The 20,849-nt window shown below is 38.3% G+C and overlaps 1 protein-coding gene across 1 annotated transcript in view; it reads right to left on the bottom strand.

Annotated features, from left to right (window-relative positions):
- Positions 1-1,485, bottom strand: part of SLC5A12 (solute carrier family 5 member 12) — a 52,561-nt gene extending 51,076 nt beyond the window's left edge. Inside the window, exon 1 of the mRNA XM_003122908.4 lies at positions 822-1,485. Coding sequence (XP_003122956.1) covers positions 822-1,160 — 339 coding nt within the window. The 5' untranslated portion in view covers positions 1,161-1,485. The remainder of the gene's footprint in view (positions 1-821) is intronic.

Here is a 20,849-nt window from a genome sequence, read left to right as displayed (position 1 = left end):
ATCAGGTACAGAGAGGTAAGTCATTTTCTCAAAGTCATACAACTAATTAAGTGGCAGAGCCCAGTATTCAAGCCAAGCAGACTGGGTCTAGAAGTTCATGCTTTTAACTTCTATGCCATACTGCCAATTCTATAAAGAGACAATCCCAAAATATATACTTTACACAATCTGAATTTCTTCTTCTTTTTAGGGTACTACAATTTAAAAAATATGTAAAGGCCAACAAACTTTATAAATTAAATTCAATGAAATCCATGTATGTCCTCTGTACTGTCTCCAGTCTCCTCAATTATATATTTGCAATTTAATGTAGTAACAGAACCATTTTATTAAAACTATACAATCCACTGTACAATCTTGTCATTTATCTGTATCTCAGTTTTCTTAGCCGAAAAATGACAATATTTGTGATATATATGTTCTGCTTGCTTTTCAGAATCATGATATTAATAGTAATACAAGTAATCACATCAGCCCTCTTTTCATTGAGAATCTCCTACAAGTTAGGCAATGCATTAGGTGTTTACCTACAGGTTCTCCTTTAATCATTGAAATAGCCTCATCGGCTTCGTTATTTCCATTCTACAGATGTAAGAACAGGTGTGTCTATATTCAAAGCTTAAGCTTTCTCCAGTAACATTGTAATACTTTTTCCCATGATGTGTAATTGTCCTGAAAATAAGTGAGTGTTCTTCTGATCACCATGTGTTATCATCAAGATGATGTGCCATATTAGAGAAAAAAAGTGAGAATAACAAAATATGTTCACATGGTAACAGCCATTCCTCCCAAAGTAAAGAAGAAGGAAGAAACCATCCTACCTCATAAGTGCTGGTGATGCCAGATCTGTAGAAGACAGGGAGAAAGAGCTCTGATGTGAAGATGATGACAATGGCGTACGGAATGAAGAAAAGGGAGAAGGATGCTCCAAAGCGGTAGACCTCCGAGGGCGTCCCTAGGACAGTGACAGCGGACATAAAGCTGGCTGTCAGAGACAATGCTACAGGGCCAAAGCTCATCTGCCGTCCCCCAACCAGAAACTCTCTCGAAGTTGCCTTCTTTCTCTCCTTAATGGCAAAGAACACCCCAATTCCAGAGGAAACAATGAATAGGGCTGCAAAGACGACATAATCCCAAACTGCAAAGTTCTTCACCTCCATGCTGGGAAGTATGGCCCCAGAGAGTTGCTTGCAACCAGGTCTCAGGTCTCAGAATTTGTTCCCCAAAGCCAAGCTCAGTACAGCAGAAGCTTTGCAAAGAGAGGAGACTGAGATTCTCTGCAGAGACTAATGATCAGAGGCACTTGTGTAGCACTTCAGACACCAAGTGGTACTTGGCAAAAATCTCAAAAGCTGATGACAAAGAAGAATCTGGTGTGGGCAGTGGTACAAACAGAGGTGAACTTGACATCTGCCCCAGGCCTGGAGCTATCTGTTCCTTTACTAAAGCATCTGCCACAGAGAAGGAATTCAGGTGTGTTCTGAAATTAATAACCACTGGGGGTGGGATGGACTTGCCAGATAATAACATGCTCTTTAACCTCCTGGATGTTTTTTTCAACTTAAGGTTAAACATTACTGGGAAACAAAGAAGTGATACAAGGTCACTACCTCAGCATTTTTAATTTGTGAAACTGAACCTGTAAAATGCCAACACAACCATCACTGGTGTCTTCCTTCTGAGTAAGGGAGGGTGAATGATGTGGACCTGCAATTCCCTGAGGCAGTGGGTGTGGAGGAAAAGGAGCAAAGAACCAGGAATCAGGAGACCTTTGCTCAAGTTGGCTTAGACTTAAGTGAGCTATGATATTGGCGACAAATTATTGAACCTTTCTGAGCTTCTTTTGGATCATGGAATAATATCATCTTAAAAGTGTATGATGAGTTATGAAGTGTCTCAAACTTCTTGACCCTGTTTTTTTCTGGTCAATAATTAGCTCTATGTTTGTTTACAGGGGAGCGCCCCAGAATATAATTGTTGATTCTCTCTTGACTGTAGGCCACAGAAAATGGACTGACCAATAATTAATAAACTGTTTGTAGTCCTCAACTTTACCTTCTCTGGCCCTCCTTCATTTTGACCAGTTCGCAACCCTTGTAACCCAGAGGCTGAGTTAGAGTTAAGACCAGGACACATGAGAGAGAAAGAAGGTAAAACTCCAGTTACAGATTTAGGAGTTTGCTCTTATTAGACTCTTTCGATTGTTCTGAAGGGCCCCCCACAAGCCTCTGGGGGACAATTTCTCTATGTTATTCATCTTTCCCCTCTCCTCTCAACAGTCTTCCCCAATCCCACCTCTACACAGCCAGGCTGTTCTATTGGAGACCACAGAACAGTTGAACTCTGCAGAAGGCAAATACCTGCTGACACAGAGTTTTAAAGTACAGGGTCTCCTTCAAAGACACTATGCATAAACTATGCTATTCTATAAGCAGCTGCACTATGCCCTAGAGGTATGCACCAGTATTAATAGTTTCCTTTATTATTCACTAAGAGGTAGATTTGTCATTGCCTATGCCTGCTCCTGCCCACTAATTTACATATGGTACCTTCCTTAATAAAATTCAAGTGGGCTAAAGCCCAGGGCCTTTGTTCTGTGGAATAAAGTGCCTCCTGGTCCCCTACTTTCTTGATGTATAAGAGTCTTGTGTGTTTTGTTATACTGCACTGTCCCTTTTCCAGGATCCCTCGTTGTCCTGCAGTGCTGGAGGTGGCACTGTTCCACAAGATCTAGTTCAGGTCTGCCTTGCTCTGTGGAGCCTTCCCTGACTCATATCCCCTGCCGCCCTCTCCCCCACCTCCTGTAGGAAGCAAGCTGTCTTGGCACTTATTTTGTACTCTGCAAATATCCTCAGCATTTTCGTTCTGGCTTTTATTTTTATTAAAATATAGTTGATTTACTGCGTTGTGTCAATTTCTGCTATACAGAACTGTGACAAGGTCATACATATATATGTATTACATTCTAAATGTCATAGTTCAGGGATGCCCACTCTCACCACTGCTCTTCAACATAGTTTTGGAAGTCTTAGCCACAGCAATTAGACAAACAAAAGAAATCAAAGGCATCCATATAGGAAGAGAAGAGATCAAACTGTCACTGTATGCAGATGACATGATTCTATACCTAGAAAACCCTAAGGACTCAACCCCAAAACTCCTTGAACTGATTAATAAATTCAGCAAAGTGGCAGGATATAAGATTAACATTCAGAAGTCAGTTGCATTTCTGTATACCAGCAATGAAGCATTAGAAAAGGAATACAAAAATACGATACCTTTTAAAATTGTACCTCACAAAATCAAATACCTCGGAATACACCTAACCAAAGAGGTAAAGGACCTATATGCCGAGAACTATAAAACCTTAATCAAAGAAATCAAAGAAGATGTAAAAAAATGGAAAGATATTCCATGTTCATGGATTGGAAAAATCAATATTGTGAAAATGGCCATCCTACCCAAAGCAATCTACAGATTCAATGCAATCCCTATCAAATTACCCATGACATTTTTCACAGAACTAGAACAAACAATCCAAACATTTATATGGAACAACAAAAGACCCAGAATCGCCAAAGCAATCCTGAGAAACAAAAACCAAGCAGGAGGCATAACTCTCCCAGACTTCAAGAAATACTACAAAGCCACAGTCATCAAAACAGTGTGGTACTGGTATCAAAACAGACAGACAGACCAATGGAACAGAATAGAGAATCTGGAAATTAACCCTGACACCTATGGTCAATTAATCTTTGACAAGGGAGGCAAGAACATCAAATGGGAAAAGGAAAGTCTATTCAGCAAGCATTGCTGGGAAACCTGGACAGCTGTATGCAAAGCAATGAAACTAGAACACACCCTCACACCATGCACAAAAATAAACTCCAAATGGCTGAAAGACTTAAATATACGACAGGACACCATCAAACTCCTAGAAGAAAACATAGGCAAAACACTCTCTGACATCAACATCATGAATATTTTCTCAGGTCAGTCTCCCAAAGCAATAGAAACTAGAGCAAAAATAAACCCATGGGACCTCATCAAACTGAAAAGCTTTTGCACAGCAAAGGAAACCAAAAAGAAAACAAAAAGACAACTTACAGAATGGGAGAAAATAGTTTCAAATGATGCAACTGACAAGGGCTTAATCTCTAGAATATACAAGCAACTTATACAACTCAACAGCAAAAAAACCAATCAATCAATGGAAAAATGGGCAAAAGACCTGAATAGACATTTCTCCAAGGAAGATATACAGATGGCCAACAAACACATGAAAAAATGCTCAACATCGCTGATTATAAGAGAAATGCAAATCAAAACTACCATGAGATACCACCTCACACCAGTCAGAATGGCCATCATTAATAAATCCACAAATAACAAGTGCTGGAGGGGCTGTGGAGAAAAGGGAACCCTCCTGCACTGTTGGTGGGAATGTAAACTGGTACAGCCACTATGGAGAACAGTTTGGAGATACCTTAGAAATCTATACATAGAACTTCCATATGACCCTGCAATCCCACTCTTGGGCATCTATCCGGACAAAGCTCTACTTAAAAGAGACACATGCACCCGCATGTTCATTGCAGCACTATTCACAATAGCCAGGACATGGAAACAATCCAAATGTCCATCGACAGAGGATTGGATTCGGAAGATGTGGTATATATACACGATGGAATACTACTCAGCCATAAAAAAGGATGACATCATGCCATTTGCAGCAACATGGATGGAACTAGAGAATCTCATACTGAGTGAAATGAGCCAGAAAGACAAAGACAAATACCATATGACATCACTTATAACTGGAATCTAATATCCAGCACAAATGAACATCTCCTCAGAAAAGAAAATCAATCATGGACTTGGAGAAGAGACTTGTGGTTGCCTGATGGGAGGGGGAGGGAGTGGGAGGGATCGGGAGCTTGGGCTTATCAGTCACAACGTAGAATAGATTTACAAGGAGATCCCGCTGAATAGCATTGAGAACTATGTCTAGATACTCATGTTGCAACAGAAGAAATGGTGGGGGAAAAACTGTAATTGTAATTTATACATGTAAGGATAACCTGACCCCCTTGCTGTACAGTGGGAAAATAAAATTTAATTTAAAAAAAAAAAAATAAATTTACTGAATTGAAAAAAAAAAAAAAAAAAAAATGTCATAGTTTTCATCTACTAACCCCAAAGTCCCAGTCGATCCCACTCACCCACCCCTTGTCAACCACAAGTTGTCTTTTGTGGCTGAGTCTATTTCTGTTTTGTAGATAAGTTCATTTGTGCCATATTTTAGATTCCACATATAAGTGATATACAGTATTTGTCTTTCTCTTTCTGACTTACTTCGCTTAGTATGAGAATCTCTAGTTGCATCCATGTTGCTGCAAATGGCAGTTTTTCTTTTTTATGACCAAGTAATATTTCATTGTGTGTGTGTGTGTGTGTGTATATATGTATGTATGTGTGTATACACACACACACACACACACACACACACCCCATTCCTTCCTAATCCATTCATTTGTCAATGGACATTTAGGTTTTTTCCCATGTCCTGGCTATTGTGAACAGTGTTTCTATGAATTTGCTGTATTTTTTGAATTATAGTTTTTTCTGGATATATGCCCAGGAGAGGGATTTCTAGATCATATGGTAGTTCTATTTTTAGTTCTCTGAGTATTCTCACCTATTTTAAAGAATATCTGCATGTGTGTCTTTATGAGCCAATCAGCTGTCGGAGATAACCAGTTCCTCAGAGGCAGAGGTACAAGTTCTGGCCAGTGCCCAATACATAGTTGGCTATCATAAAAGTAAGGAAACCATCCATAAAGCCAAGAAGAAAATAAAAATTATCCATAATCTCCAAGGCCAGAAACATTTCCTATTAAACAAAGAAAACTCTAATTTTGCTTTTGACATTTGAGTAACTGAATGAGACTTTATTTGTTTAGTCTGGATACTGGCTTTACCCCTTATTTTGCTCCATGGATTTGAATTCAACCAAATAAAGTTTTGATGGCTGAAATATGCTTTTAGTTGCAAATAAATATGTAAAAACTCTGCCAGGAGTTCTCTGGGTCCTGTTGCTTAAAGTCCTCCTTTAACTTTACAGAGTTGATATATTCAGTGTTGACAGAAAAGTGGGTCTTTAATATTTTTGCCTTAATATTACTTTTCTAATTTTTATAATGAGGTATTCTAAATCATAAAACAGATTTTGTTTGTAACAGTCTTAGCAGAAAATCCAAGCTCCCACTTTCAGAGCATTGACTGTTTTCTGCTTTAATATAACACCACCTAAGTGTTAAACAAGGCATGTAGTCAACTTGTACAATTCAGGTGAGTATTAACTCAAAACACTACTATTATATCAATGAGAGCATGTAGGTGAAGAGTCCATGAGTACTGCTGATTTTAATTAACCATTGTCAAGAAACGATATTGTCTACATGACTTCCATTAGTCTTGGATGTCAGAGCAGTGAGAAAGGAGAGTGGCTAATGGTTTGAGATGTGAAGAAATTTTGTGCCTCTCATAGTAAATTATTCCTTGCTTCCAACATTTTGCTGTTTATAAGGTTCAGTATTAATTTATTAATTTAATTCCAAGTCATTTTCATTTCACACTGATTATAAAGCATAACACCCATTTATTAATAACTTTTCAGGGAAAACAAAAACCTAACACATTCAATGGCTACATTAGCTAGATAATACACCCCTATGTCAGAAATATGAATATGGAGGGAGAAGAAAGGAAAAAGTTCTTCTTTGATCTGAAGAAACTGAAGTATATCCTGCACCTTCTCATAGATGCCTCCAAAGTCACCATCTGTATTTTATTCATTTCATGTAAAGCTGGGAACTTGTTAGAATATAAACACCCTTCCATGCCATGTATATACCCCCCACCACACACGCACATTCCCTTAATAAGGCCCATCTATTAAATTACTCCTCTTGTCTAATAGGTTAGATTCATAGTTGAGTTGTGATCATTAATAGTCTCTGTAGTATAAAATAGTTCTGCACCTGGCATAGAGCATTTATAATGGAAAAGAAGAAAAGAGTTGGAAAACACTGAATGCTACCAAGATGAAGGGAAGGGAAACACATAAAGAACTGGAAGAATGGGGCATCCAGGGAAAAGATACCACTGTTGCAATGTTCCTAACAGCGGGCTATAAATACCGTATTTCTTTTGGCCTAGGACAGAAAGGAGGAAAATAGACATGGACAGGACTTGGCCATTTTGAGGTTGCACTGTCACTAGGTTACATTTTCATGGCTCTTATTTTGTTTTGTTTCGACTTTCAACAGGGAAGTGATAAGATCAGAACTGTACCTCAGAAAGAGTAATCTATTCTAATAATTTTATATGATGAATAAATTTTTTAATCCAGTAGACATCATCAAGGATGACTCAGGAACTCCTCACAATGTAAGTAAGCTCTTTAAATCAAGTGGTGAAAGCAATCCTCCTCATAAAGTTCTTTTCTCAATGAGCATGCCTGGCCAACAAATCCCTAGGAGAAAAAATGCTGATGCCAAGCTAGCCGAGCAGAAATAATTGCTTTATTTTTCAAACTGCAAAGGGACTATAGCATTTTCTCTCCTCCACGGGGAATTGAATAATTCCTATCCTGAAAAGGATAATACTATATAATACAGAGACTGATGAAGAAAGGACCACATCTAAGAATTTTATCATGAAAAAGGAGAACTGCAAATCCAGAGTTTCTTCTTCGCCTTTGAGCTCAAAAAAACGTGGTCTGGAGTTCTGTTGTAGAGGTCTCTTGTTTGGCAGGTTTTTTTATAAGTACAGAAAGGTTACGTTTTAGGAGATAATGAAGACAAACAACTCTGCTTGCAAATTAACAGGGCTCTTTACTCCCTTTCATGTTTGGGAATGATGTTGGAGACTTGGCATAGGAGTGAAGACAAGGAAATGGTACACAAATGTGGATGGGGGCAGGGAAATTCCTGCAAACCAGTAAGAATGTCCCAGTATAAAGGAGAGCAAAAGGGATTTTAACAATGGGAATAATTAATATTAAAATTATCTTTTCTAGCTTTCTTCAGATATAAGTGACATACAACATTGTATACGTTTAAGGTATGCAACTTGGCAATTTGATACACTTTTATACAGCAAAATTGTTGCCACAGTAGAGTTAGTTATTATCTCCATCACCTCACACAATTACAATTTTTTTTATTGGTTGGGGGGGAGGTGAGAACATTTAAAATTTACTCTCTTAGCAACTTTCCAGTATATAATACAGTGGTTTTAACTATAGTCATCATGCTGTTTTAGATCCCCAAATAAATGTTAAATATTAGTCATGTTGTACTGGAGTGTAATTCCCTTCTTTTCCTTTGACCTTTAGGGAAAACCTCCTATAGTACTGGCATTGTACTGATGTTTTATCATTTAATTAAAGGGAAAGAAATCTGTGTTTATCTTTAATCTCAAAATGGAGCAAGATGGCAGAATATTAGTTAAGGACATAAAACACTAAGCAGATGGAGAACCTGGAAGAAACAAAAATTGAAGCAAGAATTCCTTAGATCATTATGTTTGAGATTGAAGTGGGGAAGACCACTCTGTATTCTATTATCAAAGTCAGGATATTGAGATTTCTTTCTTGCTTGCTTTCTTGCTTCCTTCCTTCCAAATATTAAAGGAAAGTGTGCAATTCCCTAGTGACTCAGTGGGTTGAGGATCTGGCATTGTCACTGATGTAACTTGGAACACTGCTGTGGTGTGGGTTTGATCCTTGGCCTGGGTACTTCTGCATGCCACCAGCACGGTCAAAAAAAAAAAGGGGGGGTGGTGGCGGGAGGGAAGATTGATCTAAAAAGGCTGGAAGATTTGGGTGCCCAGGCATTAACATTTGAATTTCATTCACAAACTCTCACTAAAAAATTGTTTGTTCCCCAAGCCCTGATATAATATAGTGGAGAACATCCTTTATCTCCAAGAGACCAGTGTCTTTCTCCACCCTCTCACTAGGCCATCTTGTGATTTTTGGACTCATTACTTATTTCTTTGATCCTTAGCTACGTCATTTGTAAAAATGGTGGTATATCATATTAATACTTAGATAATTAGACTAATTTAAGTAAATAAATTACCATTTCTAGCATGCTCAAATGTCACTTTCCTTGACCAACAAACCTTTTTAAATTGTAAACAACCACATTCTAAATTTCCCTTCTCTGCTCTCTTTATTCTCCATAAAATTCCGATTTATATACCATACAACATTTTAAATGTTGAAATTTAAGCTCCATAAAGAGCTTTGTCTATTTTGTTTTCCTATGTACACTTAGTACCTAGAAGTTTCTTTCCCATAGTAGACACTCAACAAATTAAATTATATGAATTCTAGGAGTTTCTTCCATCTTTATAATCTATGTTCATTTCTTGTTTTCCTGGGAAAAAGGGAAACTAAAAGAAATTTTTCCAAAATTTTTAAAAGCTGAAATATTTATGTCACCAAACATATTTTCCCTTTTAAATAAAAACTGAAATTTATATTCTAGTCTATCAAATTCTCAGAATTCACTGTAGCTAAATTTGACTATAGTTAAAACTGTATTTGCTCATTCTACACACACTTAAGAAACTTGAAAATATGGTGACTCGCAACTTTGAGGCAGATTTCAGACGGAGAATATTAACTTAATGTTAAAGCAGAATAATGGCATAACCACACATCTACAGTTAAAACAAGTAGAACATTTAAAGGGAATATCTAGTTGGGAGGGTAACTGAGCATGAGGATCAAGGTCCTTTGCTAAATATCCTTGATACCAAGCACCCCTCCATTGTAGAATGGCAAAAGGAAAAACCATCAGCATCATCTTCTATGAGCTTGATTTTGTTAAATAATCATAAAAGGAAATAATATCTTGTTTGTTTCAAGCTTTTAGGCACTAAAATGGAACAGTTGAATATACTTCAAAAGGGGACATAATCTACAGTATGTCTTACACTTTCATAGATCATATCACATTGGTCCCTATATCACTATAAAGCTCTGTTAAAATGAGTGTAAATAGAACCATTTTGCAAATGGAAAAAAAAAAGCACATAGAAGTGCTTTGTTCAAGGTCAAGATCAAGTTCACACAGTTACTAGTGGTTTTAGACTTAAGTCTAATCCTGGGTGTCTCTCTGTACTGAGTATTTCTTACAAAGAAGTTTCAGCATATTCACTTTTCCTTCTTTGATAGGGGTACTTTTAGAAAGTAATAAAGAAAAATCTGGGTTTATTTATCTTGTCAACCTCAGCATTGATAAACAGTACATCTCCAGTGAAACAGAGGAGCAATAACCAAGGCTCCATATGTCAATCCTATAATATCATCACATCCTCAAGTAGTTTATATATAAACAAATAACATTTCAATTAAGTTCAAGCAATATTTAGTATTGAATTATTTTTGTTATTTACATTCTTTGGAAATGCACTTGAACCTACAGTACAGTTGTCAAGTTCAGATTAATTTTATTAGTTATTGTGGAAACTCTCTAGTCTCTCCTTTGCTATCAATTCCAGGGATCCTCATGCCATCCCTGCCATCACTAGGCACCACCATGAATAAATGACTTTTGCATGGTTCCTAACCTGATATTAATTGAACATCTGTCATCACTAGGAATATGTGAATGCATTCCAGCCTCAAAGGCAATGTCAAAGGAAAATTTTGCAAATTTGTACTTTGTACTTTGGAAACTACAACATACAGTTTCCAGGAGTGATTGATTTGAAGCTGTAATTTAGATGATTATGCTCTCAAGTGTTTATTTTTTTTTTTAATTTTTTTATTTTTGTCTTTTTGCCTTTTCTAGGGCCGCACCCACAGCATATGGAGGTTCCCAGGCTAGGGGTCTAATCGGAGCTGTACCTGATGGCCTATGCCACAGCCACAGCACCTTGGGATCTGAGCTGCATCTGCGACCTACACCACAGCTCACGGCAATGCCAGATCCTTAAACCCACTGAGCAAGGCCAGGGATTGAACCCACAACCTCAGGGTTCCTAGTCGGATTCGTTAACCACTGCGCCACGATGGAAACTCCTATGTTCACAAGTGTTTAGTGACAAAAGACAATGTAGTCTCCTTAATAAGAAATCTAGATGATAGGTACATTCATGCTGGTCACAGGTCATTCGCTCTTCTTCAAGTGTTGAGTCTCTCAGTGATATTTGTGTGTGTTTGGAAACTCTGTGTCTAAGAAAAATTCTTAGAAATTTTATTCTTATTATATACCTTCTAAATTTATCCTAAGACTTGATCTCCTTTATTGGTAAATTGCTAGATCCTGGATGGTATTTTATTTTGATTCGTGATCATGGGAAATTTGTTATAAAAGGAATGCCCCTTAGAATTCAGTTTTTCAGTTCTTTTCAATTTCATTTTTTAGAAACTTTTAAATTAATGAGAAAATCTTCCTCTTACATTAAAAGCAGAAAGAACTGAATTCAAATTTCATCTCAGTCATCTGTCAACTTATTACACTGGAAAAAGTTGCTTTATGTCTTCTGTTCTTCATCATGAAACTCAGGATAATGCCAAAGACACACACAGGCTGCAATTTGTCAGCATGACTTTCTGGAAGAAGTCAGTGGGCATACCCATACAAGTCCCACATAAAGATTTTTAGCTGGTCATCCCTTGCTGGGGACTTTGAATTTGTTTTATTCCATTTACATCTCTTTTTTATTGAAGCTTCCTCTTAATGGTTCTGCTTATGGCTTGCCGATGAATTTAACAATCAAGTGAGTGAAACATACTTCAGTGTATCAAGTGAAAATGTGTAAGTGAAATCTCTTATTACTAATAATGAAGACTAGAGGATTTGAGTTACAGCTAGGCTCAACTTTTTGCTCAGGCATGTATTCATTTCATCATTAAAAAGTTAAAGTAATGAATAACTTAAAAAGTTACTGAATTTCTTTGATACTCACTTGCTCATCTTTAACGTAGATGTGTTAAAGATCTCTTTTCATTAGATTGTTTCATTAGATTGCTGTATTAAAGATGTGTGTCAAATACCTTACACAAAATTAGGCATACCATTGGAACTTCAGTAATAATGTCTGTCCTTATTACAGTGATTGACAGCTCTCACATTTCAGCATTTGTACCAGGAACTTCTGACATATGCTGGGAGGAACAAAACCTAGGAAAGACCTGCCAAACTATCACTCATAAATATTGATTTTGCAATCCAGGAGGACAAAAGTCATATTTCTGTTTTGGCGTTCTCTTGGATTTTGCTCTATCCCTTGTCTTTAATATCTAGATTATAGAAATCCTCTCAATTTCATTGCACTCATGATATTCATAATTTTGTACAATTTATAACCTATTTTTTTCTTTCTTTTCAAATGAGCTCTTTGTATTTTGGGATGAGAAGTTCATCCCAAGAAATGAAAGTGCTAAAAATTTTAGCTCAGCTGAAATCTGTCAGGCAAGCCTGCTGCGTACTTTGTTTAGTGATGCTCTTTGTATTTTCTGCTTTTTTGCTTCTGAGTAATTTCTTGTCATTTCCATACTCTGGAAAAGCAAGTGTATGGCCCGTTTTGCAAATATTTTAAGCTTTCCCAAATCAATGTTATTTCAGTCCCCACACAAAGCAAAAATGTTATGGGATATCATAAACACTAAAACTTGGGGAAGAGTTATAAGTTTTATGGTTTTCTTCTGGCTAGATGCCCAGGAATGGGATTGCTGGATCATATGGTAGATCTATATTTAGTTTTTTAAGGAACCTCTGTAGTGTCCTCCATAGTGGTTTTACTAATTTACATTTCCATCAACAGTGTAGGAGGGTTCCCTTTTCTCTACGCCCTCTCCAAAATTTCCTATTTATAGACTTTTTGATGACAGCCATTCTGACTGGTGTAAGGTAAAATGTCATTGCGGTTTTAACTTGCAATTGCAGTTTTAACTCTAATAATTTTAGCATCTTTTTATTTATTTATTTTTTATTGGCCTTCTGTCTGTCTTTGGAGAAATATCTATTTAGATCTGCCCATTTTTTAATTTTTTGTTTGTTTTGATATAAGAATCTTGAGCTTTAAAGTTCCCATTGTGGCACAGGGGAGATGAATCTGTCTGGTATCAATGAAAATGTGGGTTCAATCTCTGGCCTTGGTCAGTGGGTAGGGGATCTGGCATTTCTGGGAGCGGTGATGTAGGTTATAGATGAGGCTCTGATCCCACACTGCTGTGGCTGTGGTATAGGCCAGGAGCTGTAGCTCCGATTCAACCCCTAGCCTGAGAACCTCCATATGGCCCTAAAGAGAAAAAAAAAAAAGAAAAATTATTGAGCTTAGACATCAAATGAAACTGAATTGCATTTTTGCTATATGATTTACTAAGTATATAACTTTGTCTAATTTCTGAACCTTTCTGATTTCCCTGTCTGGTTAAAAAAATATATATACCTTTTAAGGTATTGCAACAGAAGATTTAATATAGATCAGTGCCCAGGACAGTGCTAGCACATGTTAATTTTTCTATACACATTCATCATTTTCTTATTTTTCTTCTGGGGGTATTAATATAGGAATCAACTTAGTAAAATAAGCATTTGTTGAGTGCAAGCTATGTAAAAGGGTCAAAGCTTAGTGCTGAGGAAGTATGCAAGGACAAATGAAATCAATTACTCCTAAGATTGCTATTACCTAGTGGGGGTGTGAAGATGGAAAGATAAGAGGACCATCTATAACTAGAGTCATAATATAACCTATGACTCATCATCTTAGTCAGGAACATTGACAGTGAAAAGAGTGCTATGATACTGAGGGGCAGAGATTGCTCTTCTAAATATAGCATAGGGAAATCTACTCAACACTCTGGAATAACTTATATGGGAAAAAAGAATGGATATTTGTATACGTACAACTGATTCACTTTATTGTACCCTTGGAACTAATACAATATTGTAAGTCAACTATACTCCAATAAAATTAAAAACAAAATCAAAAGCAAAAAAATACAAGTCCACCCTCTTCACAAGTTCTGGAAAGAAAGAATAAATTCAGCTGACTTTCAGCAATTGCCTCAGGCCAACTTTTAGGCCAGTGATGTGTACTTTGTTCCTGATCACAGGAGGTTCCAGAATGTTCTTGTTTCCAGTCCCCACACTCTGCAATGCCTTCCCTGGGTAAATGCCTGAGATCAAGAAGGGGCCCAGAGGATCACCAGAACCAGTCTCTGAGCCACTAAACACCAACTTCGAATAAGAATGGAAACTTGCATCAATGCTGATCTTTATCTGTGGCCCTACTTTCTACTCCCAGACTAAAAAACCACTTCCTACTCTCTCCCAAAGGAGGGCACAGTCTTTAGGGAATTAGCTGCTATGGCCTCCTTTGCCTGGCAAAGCAATCAAGCTATTTTTTTCTCCTCCCCCCACCCCGGCAAAAAAGAAAGAAGGGACCCATCTTCCAACATCTTGTGGGAAAAACAAACAAACAAACAAAACACCCTCCAAAACAGAAACCTTACCCCTTTGGAAGAAAACCTAAGCACTGCAGCTAATAAGCTTTGATGCCCTGATTTCTACCACTAAACCTGACTTCTTAATGTTTATTTTTAGTTGCCAAAGAATAAAAATGCTCCCAGTGCCCATGGCATTAAAATCAACTCCACTGTCAAAGGGGGAAAAGCAGAGAGCAAGTAGAACTCACAGTGCTGCTAATGAAAAAATTGTTTGTGTTAAATCTAGGAGCTTCTATATAATTTATTTATAAGAATCAACTGACACCATTGCGGCTCAAGAGGAACAATTCTGTTTTTAGGAAAGGTTGCTCTGTCTGTTCTGTTCATTTTTCTTGTTCTTTCTTTTTTTTTTTTTTTTTTTTTTTTTTGTCTTTTTGCCATTTCTTGGGCCGCTCCCATGGCATATGGAGGTTCCCAGGCTAGGGGTGGAATCGGAGCTGTTGCTGCTAGCCCACGCCAGAGCCACAGCAACGAAAGGATCCGAGCTGCATCTGTGACCTACACCATAGCTCACGGCAATGCTGGATCCTTAACCCACTGAGCAAGGCCAGGGATCGAACCCACAATCTCACAGTTCCTTCCTAGTCAGACTCATTAACTACTGAGCCACGATGGGAACTCCTGTTCATTTTTCATATGTCTGACATTCTCTTTCCTTAAGAAAGGAATTATAACTTGATTAAAATGTTCTGGTTCTGAGTAACCCCTTGAACTTGCAAATCTGAAACGAAATACCGAAAGAAAGGGAGGATTTTTAAAACCAGTGAGTGCCTTTGTCAGGCAGAAGCCAGTGTTTCTAAGAAGGCAGTTTATCATGGTGGACAGACCATGACTTTGGTCAAATCTGGATTCTTTCCCATGGTCTCCTCTACACTTCAGGTTTGAGGAAAATTTCCAAAAACTGTGAGATTTAGTGTCCTCAGCTGTGAAATGGGAACATCTCTATGAAAGGTAGTTGTGAGGATTAAATAAGGTAATGCTTGTAAAGCAGATCAGATGACTAACACAGCACCAGGCCTTCAGGTGAAGTTCAATAAATGAGAATTCAAAAAATGGTCTTGTTCTTGAGGATATAAAGTTTATATATACACAACTTATAAGAAAATCTTACTTCACTGAACTTTTAAAAAATTTACTTAGCAATTTGCACACTACTAAGACTATTTTCCCTTCAGTTAAAGATTTATTTTGGACTTTGGCTTTTGTTAATAATTGTTTTATCTAAAAATAAGATGTTGCTGCCTAGCTATACCAAAGGTCACAAGTCATGGCTTCATGAATCGTAAAGTTTCATTGCAGGGAATAGTCATTGGGTGTGAGGAAAAAGTAGTATTACTTGTTAGAATAAAAAAGGCATTCTCAACAATATGGGGGATCTGAATCACCCTGGATGAAACCTTTCCATAAGGTGATTTCACATCCCATCTTTCTAAGGAATCAAAATCTCATGAGGAGGCGTACTATGCAATCCTGTTCCCAAGCCCAGCTCATGGGAAAGAGCGTACAGAAGGGAAAAAAAGAAAAGAAAGGAGTTCCCGTCGTGGCTCAGTAGTTAATGAATCCGACTAGGAACCCTGAGGTTGTGGGTTCAATCCCTGGCCTTGCTCATTGGATTGAGGATCCGGCATTGCTGTGAGCTGTGGCGTAGGTTGCAGACGCGGCTCGGTCCCCCATTGCTGTGGCTCTGGTGTAGACTGGTGGCTACAGCTCCGATTCAACCCCTAGTCTGGGAACCTCCATATGCCGCGAGAGCGGCCTGAGAAAATGGGAAAAAGACAAAAAAAAAAAAAAAAAAAAAAGAGAGAGAGAGAAGAAAAGAAACATGCCTTTGTGGGCCACTTACTTACCATGTGCCAGTCAGAAGGCTACACACTCATGACAAACCCAAATATCCCCTGGGGTCTCCTTGCTTCTTGAAATGGAACCTTAATTTTGTCAGAGCCCCATTAATTAAACTCTTCATGAATGTGAGGAGACATCTCTACAATTTTGTTAATTCTCAGCAACTCATCTTTTCTGTGGTAATCCATACTCTAGTGAGACATAAGACTAGCTAAAAGAGACCAGGGGAGCCTCTCTTAGATACCATATTTAATACCTTGGTAAGGACCCCACAGAATGGTGTATATTTCCTTCTAGGATGGTTCCTAGAAGACTGAAAAAAGTAATGGCCCCTGATGAGGGAAGCTGAAGTCTGCTTCACCATGGAAGATGGTGGAGAAAGGGTGAAATGGTTCAGGACCCCAGTCTAATCATAATAAAAAATATCACGGCCAAATATAAATTGAGGGACATTCTATAAAACAAGTACTCCTCAATTCTGTCAAGGTTATGAGAAATAAGGAAAGTCTGAGAAACTGTTACTGTCTAGAGGAGGCTAAATAGGCAAGATGACATAAGTTCAGAGTTCCCATTGTGGTGCGGGTATGACAAATCCGACTGGCATCCATGAGGACATGGGTTAAATCCTGTCTTCTCTCAGTGTGTGAAAGAACCAGCATTGCTATGGCTGTGGTGTAGGCCACAGCTGCAGCTCCGATTCCACCCCTAGCCTGGGAACTTCCATATGCCATGGGTGCAACCCTAAAACGACAAGAAAAAACAAACAAACAAAAAAAAGGCATAATGTCATGTGATATTCTGGATAAGATCCTATATAAGAAAAAAGATATTAGGTAAAGATTGCCAAGATTGCTCAGCAGGATGGGGCTGAAGAACGGGTGCTGTGGAACATAAGGAAAAAAGTTAACATAAAACAAGATACAAGAGACATTTATCTTAAGTAAAGGTGGGAACCGGGGGACTCAAGTTCTCAGGGACCAAGAGCACTGCCTCAAGAAACCACACTGCTTTTATTGTGTTCTTTAGGATTATGTCAAGAGAGGAGGGGGCTATGGGTGGAGGATATAGGGTTTGTTTATTATTTTATAAGTTCTTTTATTATTTTAAAAGTCACTTAGTTGGTAGAAGGTTAAACTTTTACTCTGACCTTTAGGCACATAACAATCATTAATTAGCATTTGAGGAAGCCTGGCGTCAGCTACTTAAGCATAGCATCTAGAGAATCACCATTGTGCTTCTGCAGACTGTGTGCCTATCTGCAGCAACCCAGTGTGCCTAGGTTTGCACCTCGGTTCTTTTTGCTAATGCATATTCTGCTAACAACTGCTCATAAACCACTTGGCTATGAGGTTCCTCTTTCTCTTATTCCTTAGAGGACATATCATGCTTGTGCAAACGGTGTGCCAATCTGCACAGGTCCGGCGTGCCTAGACCAACGCATTATGTCCTCATTCAGCTGACCCTATGAATAACTTATGCCTTTAGATCTTTGTTCTTAACCTTAAGTCATTTACTAGCACTGTGACTGTTTTTCAATCAGGAAGATGGGATAAAGTAAAGCAGGAAGATGGGATTAAGTAAAGCAGGACAAGATGGAGTTTTCAGCATAGGCTAAGAAAATGTTGTAGAAACATGTCTCACGACAAAAGATCAATAAAATCCAAATGAAGCATGGACTTTGGCTAATAATAATTTGTTAATATTTATTTATTAGTGGTGAGAATAATAGGGGAAAGTGACTGGGAGATATATGGGAACACCATACTATCTTTGTATCTTTTCTATATACCTAAAACTATTCTAAAATTAAGTTTATTAAGAAAAAAATATAGGCTCAGGTAAGAGAGCAAGCTGGACAGCTATATTACAGGAAGCCAGAAGACCAAGCAGAGGGTAAAGTTCACAGAAGACCTAAAAGACATAACTTATTCACCAAAGCTACAGAGATGGGATAGGGACAGGGGCACAAACATCTCTGAGATCCAGTGGTTGGAGAGGCTGTCACAGAACTTGGCTCAGTGATAGCTATGAGGATGATAGGGCCCTGAAACAAAGATGCTAGATAGCAGCCTTAAACTGCCAGAAACTAGGTAGTCACAATTGTAAAAAATGGCAAGGTCAAAGTGGCAGTCAAGGAAGATTAAATCAGTGAGAATTATGGATGTAATAAATAGAACATAGTGCCTTTAAGGGGTAATGATACCTGGAGATCTGAGAAATCAGCATGTTCCCCAAAGTCTGAATTACGATGAGTCCCCTAGGTCCATGGACTCACCTGGTGGTCACTTCCTCAGTCAATAAATGTATACTTGTGATTGACATCCTTGAAGACTGGAGTAACCCCCAGACTAGGTCCTTGACCTGTGGAGGAATGGCTAGTATGGTGGGGAAACCAAGTGAAACCTCTGAAACTGCATCTCGGGCCTGGTCTAAAGAGACAAGTTAAAGCAATATCATATCCCGGAAGACATGATAGAGAGATCAGGATATTACAAGATTTAAGGAAAGCAGAAGTAAGAGTCATGCTCATAGTTGCATTTCATTTGCTAGTCTGAGCTCCTATAAAAACCAGATGGATCTTGGAGAATGGTGTACACGATGGCAACTCAACCAAAGAGCAGCCACAGTAAGAACTGTCATGGCAAATATTTTTGCTACTATAGATTGCACGATGGCAACTCAACCAAAGAGCAGCCACAGTAAGAACTGTCATGGCAAATATTTTTGCTACTATAGATTGATACAGTATGGCTTTGGGTACATGGGATGTGACCATTAATTTGGTGACTCTACTCCTTTCAATCCCCTCACAATGAAACAGCTGACACAGTACATAAATGCAAATATATTTACAATTTTACACCAGAGTCACCGTTAACTCTCTTTCTCTCTGTCCTACTATAGTGAAGAGATTTGGGCTGTTTTGACATCCTACAGAATATGACCCTGATCTAGTATATCACTGACATCACATTGATTGGCCAGAATAAGCAGGAGGTGATTAACATGCCAATGCCTTTGAGACATACAGGCTGCAGAGTCGTGGAGATAAACCCCAAGACTAGTTAGAGCCCTGCAACTTTAGTGGAACATTTTTGGGAGCCAGAGGTCAGAGATGTATCAGGATATTCCCTTAAAGTAAAAAAAAAAAAAAAAAAAAAAAAAAAAAAAAAAAAAAAAAAATTGTGAAACTTGCTTCTTTTGCCACAAATAAACTTAATTCCCTGAAAGTCTCTTTTTTTCTGGAAGTAATCCCTTTTCCAATTAGGAATACTTCTCTGGCCCATACAGTGCATGCCATGAAAGAAGGTCAACACTGATCAGAGACCAGAGAAGGAAAAGGTTCTGCAGTATATACAAACTATAGTCTAAGTGGGCCTGGCCCTTGTGTCACATGATATGGCATAATCTATAAGTCTGGAGATGTCTCTGGTTGGAAAAGATGTACTCAAAAAATTGTGCCAGAAGTTAGCAGGAGAATCAATGTATAGACTCCTGGATGCTGGACCCTGACAGAGACGGAAAGGTTGGCCACTGAGAGAAAGTGACCATATTTTTGGAACTTCCCATCCTGACCTGGATCCTGTCAGATGGACCAAGTCATAAAGCCAAGCAGTAGTTCCAGCTGAAATCCATTATAATAAAGAACTGTTTTAAAATTCAGGATTGAGCACAGGCAAGACCAAGTTTGGTTTAAGGGTCAGTCAACTTGGTATGTAAGGGGAAGACAAAAATGAACAGTGGCCGTAATACAGCCTCACTCAGGGTGGCCTCTGGGATTACCCTGTAGCTCCATAGATCAATAAGCCATGTGGTGGCCAGTCGATTGTTTCAGGCCCCTTCCCACTTGGAAAGCCCAATGATTCAGTCTCAGAAAATGGACATTTAATCCAAATGGGAGTTTTTCTTTTATGTCCACAGAACCTCAGACAGCACCACCCACAAGGGGAATACTGCTTTCTCTTCTTGAGTTACACACTCATAAACTTGCGCTAGGGCTTTTAATGTGGAGCAGACTTTCCTAAGGCTTTGGGGAGGATGAGGGTGGGAGGGCTGTTTATATCGCCACACACACGCAAACAACTTGAAACTGAATAGCCTCCATCCCTATTCTTTAAAGGATTTTGGTCTCTTTTGTTTTGTTTTGCCATTTTACATGTTGCTTAGTCATCCCCTCAATTCTGTTCTTTTCTCCTCTCTGTTTCCTGAGGAGCAAAACCCATCAACCAACTAATCAAATAAAAATTCCCCTATTTTTTTCTTCTTCAGAGGAATTGAGCTCTGTATAGCTCCTGCCTCCCAACTCAGTTCTGAATCTCCCTTTGACCAATTAAAAAAAAGGAAAACTTTGAATGAATAATATAAGAGCCCAGTCCTTGTCTGGTATGAAGAAGAGGTGTTTGATCTTCCAGATAGTAATACAATAAAGTCCATGTTGATGCTGCTGTAAACAAAACCTTTAAATGCCGTA

This window comes from Sus scrofa, chromosome 2 (genome assembly GCF_000003025.6).
Source record: "Sus scrofa isolate TJ Tabasco breed Duroc chromosome 2, Sscrofa11.1, whole genome shotgun sequence".
NCBI classification, from domain to species: domain Eukaryota; kingdom Metazoa; phylum Chordata; class Mammalia; order Artiodactyla; family Suidae; genus Sus; species Sus scrofa.
The sequence above is the reverse complement of the archived record's forward strand: the minus strand, read 5'-3'. Positions and strand labels throughout refer to the sequence as shown.